Genomic DNA, 15,798 nt, shown 5'->3' with positions numbered 1-15,798 from the left:
ACCTGCATGGCTCCCTTAATGCTTTGCACAGTGCTCCTCTAGGGAAACAGCAGCAGAGCTGTGTTCCCACACCAGCAGCCCTGACAGGGAAGCACAGCTTTGGCCCCATCCCTCTACCAACATCCCTGGTGCCGTGGCTCAGAGGCTGCAGCACGGGGCTGCCCCCCATTTCTGGTTTGCTGCTCCTCCCTCTCCCACTCAGTGCATAGATTCACTGGAAAGAGGAAGATAAAATAATGCAGAATAGTATCTAAGCCCCTTCCGCTGCAGGATATGATTTATCTCTGCCACATTTCAGAACAGGTGATGGGTCTCCAGCAGCAAAGAGCGGGGTCTTAAGAACTCAATTTCATCTCACTCTGAGTCAAATCCTCTTCCTCCCTCTGCCACATCACTGAAGCGATTGGTTGTGCTGATAAAGCCTTCGAGGGGGAGAAACGAGACGTGTCCTGCCCTGATATCTGATGTGATCTTGTGGTTTTGTTTGATAGTTTTGGTCCTTTAGCTGCTATCTTCCCTGAAATGAAACTTGCCTTTTAGCATTGACTTTCTTTTCAATTTCTTTTCAATTGTAGACCCTTTGTGCTGCCTTCCTGAGCTTGCAAATCCTGCCCATGGAAAGCAGGGTCAATGATCATACACGGTGCAGCCCCGGCTGCAGCTCAACCATCCCCACCAACAGCCCCCATAGACACTCTGTGCTCCCATTCAACTCGCTGCCCTCCACCATCACAATGAAGTGCCCCTTTGCAAAGCTCACAACACCCTCAGTACAAACACTCCTCTTCGGCCCTTGTGTGTGCTGGGAAACACATCCCCTCCTGCCCCATCTCAGCTCATCTCTTAGCACAGATTAAACACAGTCCCATCCAGCAGCCATTTATTTCACTATCTATCTGTACAATCCCTGCTCACATCCAACCACCACCGATCCTTCTGGAAGCATCCTTCACCAGACCTCTGCTTCCCAGCCATCAAATCTGCTCCACTACAACCTCTTCCAAACACAATCTCAACACCCTCATCTCCAATCCCAACTCATTCTTTCCTTTGCAAACCCAGAGCAGAATCGGGTTCTGCTCTCCTCCAGCCGTACCCTGGGGTTTTCCAAAGCCTTCAAAAGCAGGAGGTGTTGCAACCAATCTCAACAAAGATTCTTTGTACACCGGGAGCAAGAAATAATTTCCCTGCTCTGCCTCCCAATGCTGCTTTGCTTAGAAAATATCGGTCGTTTTTAAGTGAAATGATTTTGCAGTTATTATGCACTGGGTGATTATAAAAGCAGAGGTGGAATGCACTGCATGCAGCAAATAAAATAATTAGAGGAGCCAATTCAACAGAGCCTGTATAATTTGGGTTGCACTGTTATTGCTTCTTTCAAGGCTGGGGTTAAAGGAGTGGGTGATGCAAAGCTGCAGCCGGGGGACATTGCCCTCCTAGGAGGGCTTTGAGGTCCATGCAATCCTCCAGGCAGCGTTTGCCACCCCTCAAGCTGAACCCCGACTCGTGCCTTTGCCCAGAAGGGGTTAACAGGGTAGCAGTGCCTATAAGAAATTAGAGGAGGTAGTTTAACATAATTGCCTGCCATGCATGTATCAACAGCAGTCCCGAACTGCCTCTGCAAGAAAACAATGCCCTGGATGGTCTCAGCAGATACCAAAGGGTTCAGATTTACCCGCTGGGATCAAAACACATTAGCAATGGGAATACAAACAGAGCAACCCTGCTCCGCAGCAAGTACTGATCTGCAAGGACTCCTGCGTGAACTCGGCAGCTCAGAGCTTTGCACTGATTCCCTGCACCCCCAAAGGAGGAGGCACAGGGAGAGCCTTTGGGACGCACATCATCTCACTGCCATCAGCCCAGCACCTGCTTTCATTTTGAAAGAGCAAATGGACACTGCACCGACACCACAACGTGCCCAGAGCCCCTTCTGCTCCTCCAGGTTGGGATGGGGTGGGAATAGAGAGCCCAAACCCCGCAGCATAGAAGAGGCAGAGGCAGCACCACGCGCCATGAGCCAGAATGGAAGCAGGAAATGGTCACTGAGGATTTCCTCCTCTTCCTCCCCAGGGAAGGGGGCAGGTCAGGAGAGGTGGGAAATTGGTGTAGTTTAAGCACCTTGCTTGAAATTAGAACAAATTAATGATTGTACAGTAGGCAAATAACTGTTCCCGAAGCGCTGAGGTCAGCTATTTTTCCTCTTCTTTTTACTTTCTATTTTGTACATTATTATTACTATTATTGTTTTAATAGATCCCAGATAAACTGGGAAGCATTTGTTTGTTTATATCTCACTCAGAAGAAGCAAAAGAAGAACACAAAAGACCCTCATCATACCCCAAACTGTCGCCCCATGGGAGCAGTTCAGCAGCAAGCCCGGCCAGCAATACAAGGACAGCTCGAATTCAAGTTTCATGCATCCCCATGAGAAACCCTTTTTGCCAAGATAAAGATCTGCAGTCGTACAACTGGCACGACGCAGCTCACAGCCCAGCCTAAATGCAAGCACAGAAGCAATCTGCATTTCTCAGAGGTAATCAGAACGTTCCTGGATGATCCTTCCCTCTTTTTTTTACTGCTTTTCTTTTAAAGGGAAGTCCCAAAGTGATGCTCTTTGTTAAAGGAGCTGCCAAAGGAGTTTGGCCAGAAAACACTGATGACTTCAAAAATGAGAAGTCAGTATGGAAACAATCACGTTCACTGTACAATTAACACACTTTTGTGCTTTTTGTGGCATTTAAGCCATGAAGACTTGAAAACAAGGTGCTGTAAAGAATCAGCTTTGCATAATACAGCCATAATGTCTCAGCATAAGGCAACACAAGGGGTGCACCCACAGCCCCAAATCTGAGTGGATAGGAGGCTCAGCTTAGGCAGCATATCCTATAGGGGACACCTGGCAGCTCCAAGTTGCTACCGTCACACTGGGGAGTTTATTCTGATGAAGATCATTGCTCCGATTTTCCCTTTCCTGTTGGTTTCGCTGTCTCTAGATACAAATCTGACTGCTCTGCAGCTGTGGGGATGGGGGGGGGGGGGAGGAGGTGGATATGGGAACCTCACTAGCACAGCCCCATATATCCTCCTCCTCTTCCTCGAACCAGAGGACTATCTGAGAATCAAAAGTAAAATCCCTTTGAACAAACCCACCAGAATTCGAGGGAAAAAAAAAAAGATTCAGATCCACCTTTGGAGCCAAAGAAAAGCACCAAATTGGTTTCCCAGGGTGGCTTGTGGGTGCTGTACCTGGGGCAGGTCAGGAAGGATTGTTACCACCACTAGAAGAAATAGGGCTGGGGGCAGCCCTATTCAGGCAGATGTTCCCCATTCCCAGCTCAGCCTTTCCTCTATTTTGGGGAGTCTTTCTCTCCTCCCCTTTCTGCTTGCAGCCATGAGCCCTTCAACACATAGGCTGCTGGAGTGCAACCTCACACCCCCAACCCCCTCATTCTTGGGGGAGAGGCGTCACCAACACCTCCAATAGCACCTCGCTCAGACACAGAGAAGGGGCAGGAAGGAAGGTTTCCACTCTTTGCACACTACAGGTTCTCCATTTCCCAGCTGAGAGTGCGTGGCTGGGCTGCAGCTCAGCCTGACATTGCATGCAGGGGACAGGCAGGGAGGAAAACCTTCAGCCCAGTTCTTGAGAACATCAAAGCAAAACCCAGCGTGGATCCTGGAAACAGCTAAGAAATGTGGGAGGTGAGAAGCTACGGGCACACAGGGTGCTGAGGACAAGGCTGCAGCCCATCCCCTGCATTCAGAGCTGTCAGTGCACACATCCAGCACAGCCCCACAGTGTGCTGGGGTCAATAGGATGATGGAACCCCATGTGTTGCCCTGCCCATCCTTGCTTTCCTTCTCATCAGTGCAGGAGAAGAGAGAATGAAGCTGAAGAGCAAAAGCACACAGGTCTGTGCCCAGCACCCTGCTCCATCCCCACATGCTTTTTGCTGGAAGAGGGATTAAATAAAGTAATAATAATAAGTAGAACACATCTCCATCCCCCAGCTTCTCCCGACCTTCTATAGCAAGTGGTCCAGCATTCAGCAGGGAAGCAGAGGGCTCTGAGCATCCCCACCTCCCACAGCCTGAGAGGTGGGTGTGCTCCTGGTGACACAGCTGCATACGTATGTGCTGCCCCACAGGGCTATGGGTGGGTGATCCACTCTGCTTCAATTCCCCTCACTCCTCACCAAGGTGATCAGGATGGGGTAGGAAGTGAAAGCATGGGGTTAAGGGCTGTATAAAGCTGGGGGATGAGTGTTAAAGGAAGGCTGAGCAGCAGCGTAAAACAAATAGAAAAGACACTGAAAGGATGAAAGCAGGAGATTACAAAGAGTTCCCAGGAGATGGGCAGAAGGAGTGGGGAGAGGAGAAAGTGGAAAGGGTTGGCACAAAGTGACAGTGAGGAGGAGGACAGAACCTTAGGAAGGGAAGGGGAAAGGGAAGGCAGCCAACAGGGAGGTGTGAGGGGAGGCCCTGGAGATGCTCTCATTTATCCAGATATAGACTACACAGCCCTGCATAGCTCCCAGCTATTCCCTTCTCCACGTTCTGCCTCCTGTAGGTGGGAGAGCCTCCGCATGAGGACTGCAGCAGAGCTTCAAAGTCAGGTTTTCTGCTAAATGGAGAGCTGCAGAGAAAGGGGGGGGGAAGGAAATTCCACAGGAAGCTCAAATATTTTATTACTTCCTGTTTGCACAGAATATGTCAACACTCGGCACCTGACACGCCACTTGTTTAGAGCTAAGGTGTCAACTCCAAAGAAACAAAAGATGTCCTCTGCAGATCAAACCTGCAGCAAAAGCAGAATGCAATAGAAAGAATGGAGCAAAGGAGCTGTGGGGACAAGGCAGTGCTGGGAGCTCAGAAGGGCTCCATGGGCTCAGAGCTGTGGGTCCCAGTGCCCAACCTGCTGTCCCCCAGCCCAGCTCATCCCCCTCCCAAAGCCCTGCCATGAGCTCCAGCTGCAGCCCGGTTCGCTGCCATTTCTCACCCAACTCAACTTGATCTCCAACTCCTCAGATGTTTTCTGGGCACAGCTTGAGTGAAAAGAGTTGCTCAAGGGCTGAGATGAAGCGATGGGACAGGGGTGGAAGATGAATGGGAAGCTCAGAGGTGGGGCATGGAGAGGAGCCACGGTTCTGGCCAAAAACCCCACGAGAATGTTTGCTGGAGGAATTTCACCGCATCTGAGAAGACGGTGCCCAGGGCTTTCCCAGGATCCCAAGACAAATGGCCAATTCTTTCTGTATGAAGGATGCTTTTCTGCACGGTCACACCAAACCCCTCCCCAGCCCCAACACCGCTCCTACACCCAACGCTCACCACGTCCCTCTTGTTTGCAACACTGCTGCCAAGAAGGGGCAAAAAAGCACAATTTTCACCTATATTCACAATGCACATCCACACAGATACACTCATCTATGAAATACCTGCACTGTACACACATGACAAATAACCACAAGCCCTGGCAGTGGCTCTCACCTCCCAAAGCAGAGCAGGGATGGCAGTGGGAGCCGTAGGGCTCAGCCAAAGCCCCGGGGCTCCTCCAGGTGAGCAGTGCTGTGCCAGAGCCCCCCAGTGGCAGCCAGACCAGAAAACCACCTGTGACATCTCAAGCCCAAACCACCAGCAGTTCCACATCATGGGTGCACACATGGATGGATGGGGAGGGGCAAAAGGATCTTTTGTTTTAGTTTTAATGGTAGGTTCATTCAAAAAATGCAAAGCAATGAGTATAATGACGGAGAAAACCACCCCCCATCTCCCCACTATAGACTGGATTTTCACCAAACAAGGGTCAAATTAAACGTAGGTCCCTTTCCTGCTAACAAATGTAAAACCATCTGAAAAGGAGAAAAGAAAAGCTATTAAAAAAACAACTTGGGTCTAAACTGCTCAGGTGAATGATTTGTGGGGAAGGGGAGCAGGGAGGGGGTTCCATGCAGACTGAGCTCGTAGGGGGCACCCAGCCCATGGTGGGGGCTGGAACTGGGTGGACTCTACGGACACCTCCAACCTCAGCCATTCGATGCTCTGATGAACCCACAAGATAAAGGCACAACCAACACGCAAACACCACACAGACCTCCTTAAGGAGCCGACATCTCCAGCACAGGTATGCAGATCAGAACAAAAGAAAAGCCAAAAGCACAGCAGCAAAGCGCTGACCTTGCATCCCAGGACAGCATCCCTCGGGCAAACCAAGCGAGAGGCAGAGCAGGCTGCTCCATAGCAGGTTTTGGCTAATGGTGCCAAACGAAGGCATGGCACCAACGCAAACAGAGCAGGGAGAACGTGCCCACAGCTCAAACCCACAGCTCCCGCCCGGTGTAACCCCGTGCCTCCATATCAGAGCCTTTAAATTAAAGATCGGCGGCAGCCGGTCCTTGTGTTGAAATGCAGGAGGAGGAGCAGCTGTGATTCAGCTGGGGTTTGGTGAGCACGGAGTATCGGTGAAATCAGAGCAAACCAAACGCTAAGAGTAGTAACTATCTCTCCGTGTATTATTATTTATATATTCCCTGTGATGGTGATGATGATTATTATTATTAGAAAGGCAATGTGATGCAGCAGATAAGGGGCTGAGCAGGAGTCAGGAGGCCTGGTTGGTTTCTATTCCTGAGCTGGAGATGTTGTGCAATAACACACCTCCTGTCCTCAGGTTCTACAGCGCCCACCACGACCTGCAATGCCCTCCACCTGCAGGGCTGAGCTTTGGGTCTAAGAACCAACTGACCCAAACCCAGCAGAGCTGCATCTCCTGGGTGCCAGCTTTGCAAATGAGCATCCCAACCCTGCAGATCACATACACCCCCCCAGCAGCACAGGCTCCAAAATTAAATAACGAGCAAAGAAAAAAAATAATTAAAAGAATTTTAAAAAAGGAGGGGGTGAAAAATCAAGAGGAAGCAACGTAAATAAAACCCTCTTATAGAGGGAACAGCCTCAGCTTGGCCTGACATCAAGGGGTGCCGATGGCCCGGCGACAGTGTCAACAGAAAATGTTTTCTGAAGCATGTTTAGAAGGATCAAACTGCTTCCCTTCCATTTGGGCACCGACAGCTTCACACGCAAAGCGAATGAACTGGGCTTTATATCCTCAGGGTGGTGCTGGGTGAGCAGGAGGACGGCGAGGCCGGGATGAGGGCACACAGAGCACTGCTCACTCCCAACCCTTCTGAGAGCAGGGAGCCCCAGTCACACCGACCTCAGAAATGGGCAGCAATGGGCTGCCATCGCAAAGCCCCACTGCCTGCATCCCCATCACACAGAGGGGTGGTTCTGTGGTTGAGCTGCCTGCTTGGTTTTTCCTCATTCTCCACCGGTGGCTGCTGCCAGCCAGAGGCTGTGCAACCTGAAAGCAAAACTGGCAGCGAGCTGCAGATGCCCCACAAGCAGGGAGAACGCACAGGGCAGCCTGGGGGATTGGGGAGCAGCAATTCCAACTCAACACCCCCAACCTGCAACGCTCTGCACATCCCCAGCTGCACCAGCACCTCGTTAGCTCCATGCTATAATGAAGCCATGTCCTTCCCCTATAGATGAGGAAAGCTCAGGCTGCTGGCAACCCAACCCCTCACACTGTTGGGACCCCCAAGCCCCCCCCATACCAAACAAAGCACAGAACTCACGTCGTGGCTCCCGAGGTCCATCCACAGTGACTTTAATGGCTCGGTGGTACGTAGCGACCTGGGTGGGGTTGGTGAACACTGTGATTGTCAGGGTGAAGCTTTTTCCTAAGTAAAGGTAAAGGGAAAAATAAGAAAGGAGACTCACATGGGTTTGCTTCCTTTGAGAGCAAATGGCTCCTGCTGGAGGGTGCTCAGACATAAATATTCACATACACCAAACTCCAACATGCATCATTTCATTTCAGAGGCATTATGACTGAGCCACAAAGCTTGGCTGGCTCTGCCAGGGTTCCACTGCTGCAGCAGAGAGGCCTGGACTGGCTCAGAACAGCCCTGACTTTCCTAGATAACCCTTTGTCCCCACATCAATCCCCCCACCCAGACAATTCCTTTCTCCCCACAGGAATTCAGCCCCAAAACACAGTGCTGGACATTGGACCAGGAACCCATCAGAAACCCATTGCCAGGAGACATTCCATCACCACAGGGGACCGTAGTGACGCTACTGAAGCACCAAAGTTGCTACCTTTATTATTAAATAATAATAATAATGATGGGGGAGGGGGAAAAAAAGAAAGAAATAGGGGGAGGCAAGGAAGAAATGATCTCCGAAGCCAGGTTTGGGAATGCAGCACCAGCTTGGAAGGAGGGCAAGACAGCAGCAGCCATACACCCCCCACCCTGCCCATCGTACGGCACCTGAAGCTCTCTGAGTCCATGGGGCTGCAAGGGAGCAGCTCCAGCTGAGCCTCCCCCGCCCTGCAGGATAATGAAGGCATCGGGTGCTTGCAGAGCTGAAGGGTGAGCAGAGTTCACCCCAAAGCATCGCCCTCAGCTCTGCAGGGAGAGCTTCCCCACTCCCTCTTCCCCCGATTCAGGTTTCTCAGATCAGCCACCATCTGACGCTAAGGGTGGACCTGAAAGCACCCACAGCAAAAAATAAAGGCTATTTATACAGCTAGGAGGAAATAATAACAATAATAATTCCTTCTTCCATCTACTCCTGTTATTATCGCCTCCGGAGAACACCCTGCAGAAGCAGCTCTGCAAAAATCCCAGCACCAAGCGATGCTTTCAGCTCATTCTGTACACAAGAAGGAGTTGTGCCCCCCCTCCAGCCCTCACCTCTCACTTCGGACCCATTCCGCAGCCGCACAGCGCCGGGGATCCGCATAAACCACGTCAGCTTAAAAGCCGACGGGAGCGGAGCTGCGCAACCCGAGCGAACGGGTGAGAGTTATTAAGGATCATTATTTTAGGAGGGATTTTCACGAGGAGAAAAGCATCGGTTGGGAGGGAGACCCCGAGCAGAGCTGCAGCTCCGTGCTGGTTCTGCAGGCTCGGATTTATTTCTTATTCCTTTGTTGTCGTTAACTCGATGCTCCTTCTCCAGGTGATCATCTCCCCGCATTTCGGTGTCCCCTCCCCGCTCACACAACCACAGCCGCGACCCTTCTGCCTCTCTCTGCCAGCTCCCATGAATCGAAAACGACCATTATTACTCAGCACCGTTTTAAACTCATTTCTCTCCTTCTCGGGAAACCCGGGCTGACGCTCCTTCTCCTCCTATTCCTCCATTCACCTCTCCCGGCCCCGACGGCCGCACCCAGAGCTCCATCCCGCACCCCAGCCCAGCAATGGGGCTCCCCAAGGGCAGCGCACCCCCTAAACCCCCCTCTAACCCCGGCTTTCGTTTGGGGACCGCCGTACGGACGGGCTGCTCGAGCACAGCGTTTGCAGCAAACCCAGCTCATGCTCGAGGTCTCCTCCCTTTGTTTTACAGATGGAGACTGCGAGGTACGGACCCGCTCCTGCCTCTGCCCGCAGTGCGAACACAACCCGGTACCGAACCGTTCAGCGTTCACAAAACGAGAGCCTCCCGAAGCCGGTTTGAGGGCACAGCGTCTTTATACACACACACCTCATTTACACGAATACACACACAGCTCTGCTCCAACAAAACACCGAGCAGCAAATTCAGATTTTCATCGATATAAACAAAACCAGCGCCGGGTTTGTAGGAGTGAAACAGGAAGGTAAGAGCGACACCCGGGCTAAAAACCCAACCGGAACGATTCTGAGCATTAAATATCCCTCCGAGCACCTCGGCTTGAGGGGGAGCACAGCCCAACCACCCACCAGAATAGGGGAAGAAAACAGCCTCGATCTCTGCTCCTTCTCAAGGTGCGAGAGAGGGAGGAAGGAGGGATGTGCAGAGCGCTGCTCGCTTCCAACACGGGAGAGCAGAGAAGGAAAGTTCTGAATGCATCCAAGGTTGGGTTGAGTTTGAAAAATTGGGGGAAGAAAACAAGAAACAACAACAACAAACCAGAAAGAAAAGAGCCGAAGGGAGTAATTGATTGCAGAAATGAAGGCTTAATTCATAAAAGAAGAAACATTTTCCACCCATCAACCTGCAAGCAGTTAAGCGGGGAGGTTTTAAAGAAACGGCAACTTGGAGAAGGAGCCAACAGGAAAAAGGAAATGTATGAAAGAATGTAAACTATTCAAGTTTCATAAAGAGGAACAAGTAAACAGTTATTACATGCAAATAATTCCTAACATCGCTGCTTTTAATTAATGCAGAGAAGTCAAAATATATCCGACGTCGTATGTGTACATCCAGAGATTGAGAAAATGCTACCAGATGGCCATTAACGTGTAGCATTCTGCTTTTCTTTGCCTTTTTGGAATGAATTAAGTGGTTCAGTCTGCAGCGTTTATTGGTGATGAAATGCTGAAAAGCTATTGACGCTGTCGGGAATTCAGGTAGGACGCGGCTGGGAGGGGGGGGGGAAGGATTTCCTTCCAGCTGTTTGCAGGGGATTCGTTCTGCTCTGGAGATGGCACAGAATCATTTCCTGGATGGTTTGCTGTCAGAAACCATCCCCACCATCGGTGCGGGGCTAAAGGACAGAGCCAGAAGGTAACATCTCCCTTCTGGTTTCCCGTGCAGCACGGGGAAAACAAGTGCGCCTTCCCCACAAAGCACCGCTCGGCTCCCGCATCTCCCACGGCTCTAAGAACGAATCTCCCCGCAACTCCCACCCGCGGGACACCGCTGTGCCCAGGAGAACCGCACCGCCCCGCTTCCGTCGGTCAACAACGAGCTCTGCCCTCCTCCGACACCGCATTTCCCTCAATTCCGCAGCGCTGAGGTCGAGGGTTTCAGCCCCGCACCGGGCAGGGGCTGCTTTAACACCCTCAAGCTTCACAATGGGGTTTTTTCTTTCCCTTTCCCCAAACTCCCTCGAACATCACAGGAGGAAAATAGTCGGGAGGAGCAGAGAGCCGTACACACGACCCATTCAGGAACCACTTTGATGCCGTGGTTGGGATTGTGGGGGGTTCCTTCCTGCACACCCCACAACACAACCGGCTCCATCGGTTCGAGAGAAAAACGCCGTTAAATGAATAAAAATAAAGAGCTGTTTGTTTGGTTTTTTTTCCCCTCTTCCCCTTTCTTTCTTCCTTGGAAGAAAATAAACCCCGAACAAGACGACCAACCATTCCCCGGCCGACACCTACCCCTGCCGCTTCTCCCGACAAATCGGAGGTCGTTAAATCTCGCCACTTGGTTCTTCATCACGGCCGAGGCGTTGCGGAGCTCCGCGGAGTAGTTCTCGTCGTTCCCGGCCATCACCGTCACCACGGTCCCGTCGGGAACGTCTCCGAGAGCCACGACCTGAGGGCAGGACGAGGGGAATTCAGGTTGAGGTGACCGCGGTCTGAGCCGAACCGCTCCACGGTTCTCCTCCCCCTCCTCAAAGACAAAGCAAAACCAAAAGCAATTCGGGCTCCCAATGATAGTTAATAAAGAAAACGAAGGGGAAAGGAAAAGCGAGCTTAGAACAGAGGTTAGAAAGCAGCGAGAGGCTCCGGAGGGCCGAGGCTCTACCGTGTAGCAGCAGGGAGCCGCTGGATGGGGGGGGTTCGATTCGGGATAACTGCACTGCGGTGCTCGGGGCGCAGCGGAGGAACGTGCCCAGGGCCGGGCCCCACATTGCAGCCCCGCACTGCAGACACCCCCCATCCCTGCGGGTCCCTCGGAACCGCTCCCGGCCCCGCTCCCCATCCCAAGCTCGGGCCGCCCCGTCCGAACGCACCGCGGTGCTGCCGTTGCGGCGCTTCGCCCTCCGCTCGCGGCTCGGCTCTCCCTTCCTTGTAACCTTCTCTCCCGGGAAGCTAATTAACCTCCGCTCTCATTACATTTCAAAGTTGCCTGAGAGCTCCTAACTGTACGGAATATCTAAGATGCCGTGACCGGAGGGCAACGCGGAGACTTGATTAAAAATAACAAGAGCGGTTCTCCTCAAGGTGATGTCAGGAGCGAGTTAAAGCGAGAGGGGCGGAGAGACAGCGGCGAGAGGGGGGGAGAGGCACCCGGAGCCCCGCAGCCCCCCCGGGTCCCCCCTAAGGAGGTCTCCTCTTACCTTGAAGGCGACGGGCAGCGTCTTGTTGCATCTCCAGTGTGACGGCAGCACGGAGCACAAGAAGTTGGGGCTGTCGGTTCGCACCAATTCGCCGGCGTGATCCGCCAGCACGTCCACGACGGAGCGCACCTCGGGCCGCGCCCGACCGCCCGCGGCGGCGGCCCCCAGCGCCCCGCTGTTCTCTCCCATCTTACCGCAGGGGAACGCTGTGGAGGGGGGTGTGAAGCGCCTGCTGGTGCTCGGATCTACGGGAATACGCATCACAACGGAGGGTGTCAAGGAGCCGCCGCGGCCGGGGGGTACGAGTTGAGCGGCGGAGTTCGCCGCGAGCAACCGGGCCCCGTCCCGGTAGACCCCCGTTCTCGGCGGAGCTGTGAAGGGGGCTGCTCGTTCCCGGCCCCGGGAAGCGCCTGCGACGGCCTCGCCGCTGTCCCGTCCGCCCCGTCCGGGAAACGGCGACACGGAGCCCCGGCAGAGCCACGTCGCGGCCGGGCTGTGGGCTGCTCCCCTCCGCCGGGCGGCCCCGACAGCAGCTCCCAGTGCCGCCGCACCGCCCGACACCGTATTTACTGCCGGCCCCGGTGGGGGGGCGGACCGGCCGTGAGTGACGTTGTGCATCACCAATGGGGGGCCTTCCCCCCGCCCCCCGCCCGGCTCCCGGGAGGCAGAGGGGCGTGGGCAGCGCAGAAAGGGGCGTTGCCTCCCTTAACGCAGGCCCCGCCTTACCGGGTCCCGCCCCGTCGGTCCGTACGGGCTGAGCGAGCGCCCGTCGGGGCTTTGGGGCCGCTCACCGGCCGTGCCCCCGCTGCAGCTCAGCCGTCGCGGGGCGGGGAGAACCTCTGCCCTCCTCCTCTGGACACCGCCTCCACCCCACAGCGGTCCCGGGGCGTCCGCAGCGGGAGCGGGCACGGCCAGACCCCACCGCAATCGTTAGCGAAGCGACCGCGTCTGCGAGAACGAAACGGAGACGTCGGTGTCTTCTTGGCAACGCCGAACCGGGAGGAGAAACGCACCGGGGGCGGGTGGGGGCAGCCCCGGGGGGTGTCACGGAGCGTCTGCCCCTGTCCGGGGGGGTCCGAAGGGGCAGCCCGCGGCTGTGGGCACGTTGGGAGCGATGCGGAACGCAACTTCACTTCGCTTTGTTTTCTTTTCCTTTTAAAACTCCCCGTTAACGAATACAACGTTCTTCTCCCCAACCCGCAGTTTGTGGAGGGGCCCGAGCCGCCCTCCAGTCCCGCAGAGCCGAGGACAGGAGCGAAAACAGAAATAACCCCGTGTTTGCTTTATTTCCCCCCCGTTTGTTTGCCTCTTCGAAGACGTTCTGTTAACAGGGAGCAGTGCGGGAGGAGCTGAGGTTCCCCTCGCCCCGTTAAGCCCCGTCCCGCTGCTCTCCTGCCCTTTTTAGGGGAAATCTCCCCGCTCACCGCTGCTCTCAGCGCTATTTTCTGCCCCCGTTCAGCCGCGGGGGGGAGAAACGCTCTTCCTCCTCCCTCCCCTCGCGGAGCCCGGAGTGTGACACTGCGGGCGGGTCGGCTTTGGCCTGGGCTCCGTTCCCCCCCCCTCCATCCCCATGGGATTCCCCGGGGGTGGCACGGAGATGGTGTGTTCGTGAGGGGGGGGCACACGACGCCTGCGCAGTGCCCCGCGGGCTGGCAGCGCTGCAGTGAGACCCAAACACCGCTCGTTGGCGCCGCGGTTCCGCGACGGGGCGGGCGGAGGGATCAGCGGTCCGGCCCGGCACAGCCTCCCCCCGCCCCCCTGTGGCTGCTGTCCGGCCCAGAGCGGCGGGACTCCGGTCCTGGGCTTCCCCCAGCCTCAGCCCAGCGCCCCCCGCTTCCCTCCACACACCCCCAACGGGCCCATCCCATCACCTCCGAGGTGGCTCGGAGGGCTCCCACCGGTTCTCCCTCGCCGGTGCATTGGGATAAAGTAGGGGAGCATCGCTGCAGCGAGGCGCAGTGCTGGGACAGCCCTGGGGTCAGCACGATGCTCGGTTCCAGGTTTAGTGGCTTTACATTTCCTTCCTTTCCTGTCTCTTTTTATCCTGTCCTGCTGGGAACCTGCCTTTAAAGTGGCTCTGCCTAAAAGCCCACATCCCTGCAGAACACAGCGTCACCTCGGCCCCTTCCTCCCAGCCTGCTCCCCACCTGCAGAGGTGGCTGCTTCCCTTTCTCTTCACTGCAGCCACTGAGTGAGAAGATGCTCCATCCATGGGTGGCCAGGAAAGGCCTGAACACCCAACATGGGGCACGTCAGCCCCAGGGAGCTCACATAGAGCAGCCCTATTCCTACGGGGCAGCCCCATCCCACAGTGGGTCTCAGCCCTTCTTTACACCCCTGGGAAATCCTCGGGGCTTTCACAGCTGCTGATGTGGTGACACACGGCTGTGCTCAGGGCTGGGTGAGCACTGTCCTCCCTAGAAGGCTCTTGCCTTTCATTAAGCTTCATGCAAATGTGTTTCTTCTGGCCCAACTTTTAGTGAGGTGAAGTTGCTCACCAGCAACCCTGGGTGCTTCCTATAGTCTGATTGCTGTTCCCTCCTCACCCAGGGGCGATGGAGGTCAGTGCTCACACACAGCCCTGCTGCCCACAAAGTTCTCCAATCCCTTTTTATACCACTTACATCATCTCCGTGTCCTCAAGGTGCCATATAAGTAAATGCCATCCCCAAACACCAGGTCCCCGGGGGGATATTCCCAGCTGCACAAGGTATTGCACCCTGCCCATCCCCAGCAGCCACCCTGAAGTCACCCTCTGTCCTCCCCCATTGGCTTTTTCCCCTTCAGAGCAATGAAGGTGGACTCATCCCCACAACCCAATGCTTCGTTTTGTGGCCCCACACTTCCTCATGGCACTGACGCTCCCGTTCACACTGCGGGGAGGTCAGCGGCTCTTTAAATCATTACTTGTTGGGATTGCTTCCCCCACAGCCTCCTGTGTAGCTGGTAATTCATTTGAGCTGCTATTTAGCAGCAGAGCCTCTCGCTTCGACGGGTGCAGGGCCTTATAGGAAGCTTTCTATTAAAAATTCATCTCAAACTCTGTCTCAGGAGCACAGTGCTCAGTAGGGCCATGCGGGTGTCTGGATCTGTTTTGTAGTGAAGGGATGGGGATCTGAGAGCAGCATGCAGGGAGGGAGCGTGCTATTCATTCATAAATCAAACAGCAGATGCTCGATCCAATGGGGTGTGCGATGGTGACAGCTTTAACCCCTGAGTGTCACCGACAAAACGGGTTCTCTAGAGGCAACGATGGGTGCTGCAACTGGAAGATCCTGCAGGAGGGAAGCTGCTGTGCTCAGGGGAAGAAATAGGGGAAAACTGTGGGGAGAAAAGGCAGCGTCTGCCCCAAATGTAACTCACTGGAAGGGCTGGGACCAGCTGTGTGTCCCGTCCTGCTGATGGCTCCAGCAGGGCTGCACCAGGCACTGCCAGGGCCACAGCTGTCACCAAAACCTGAGCAGGGACATCCATTAACCCCATCACACCTCACTGTCTGCACCAGCAGCCTTGGGCATGGCAGGATCCTCACATGAAGCAGCTGGAAGAGGAGGAAGGCATTGCTGGGAGTTTCAGCCCCAAATGCCATCACTTGGGAAATTCAATGTGAAATTCCCTGCCTGCTGCCCAGGGAGGGCTTTAGTCACTGCCGTGCACTGTGCTGCAGGATGCAGCCTCAGCAGTGCTGCTGCTGTTGGCACAGAGCATGCAATAAGAGCTGA

General features: G+C 54.6%; 1 protein-coding gene across 2 annotated transcripts in view; it reads right to left on the bottom strand.

The window, feature by feature from the left end:
- The window catches only part of RUNX3 (RUNX family transcription factor 3), a 42,242-nt gene that overhangs the window by 16,809 nt on the left and 9,635 nt on the right, over nt 1-15,798 (bottom strand). Inside the window, exons 2-4 of one of the 2 annotated variants that reach the window (XM_085518074.1) lie at nt 12,077-12,321; nt 11,172-11,328; nt 7,644-7,748 (exon numbers count right to left, since the gene is read on the bottom strand). In XM_085518074.1, the coding sequence (XP_085374200.1) occupies nt 7,644-7,748; nt 11,172-11,328; nt 12,077-12,321 (507 nt within the window). Of the gene's footprint in view, nt 1-7,643; nt 7,749-11,171; nt 11,329-12,076; nt 12,674-15,798 lie in introns of those variants that run through there. The other variant, XM_015883733.3, reaches the window with a different exon arrangement.

Source organism: Coturnix japonica, chromosome 17, assembly GCF_054131305.1.
Source record: "Coturnix japonica strain WE chromosome 17, WE-NBRP24, whole genome shotgun sequence".
NCBI classification, from domain to species: Eukaryota; Metazoa; Chordata; class Aves; order Galliformes; family Phasianidae; genus Coturnix; species Coturnix japonica.
Note: the sequence above shows the minus strand (reverse complement) of the source record. Positions and strands in the feature narration are given on the sequence as shown.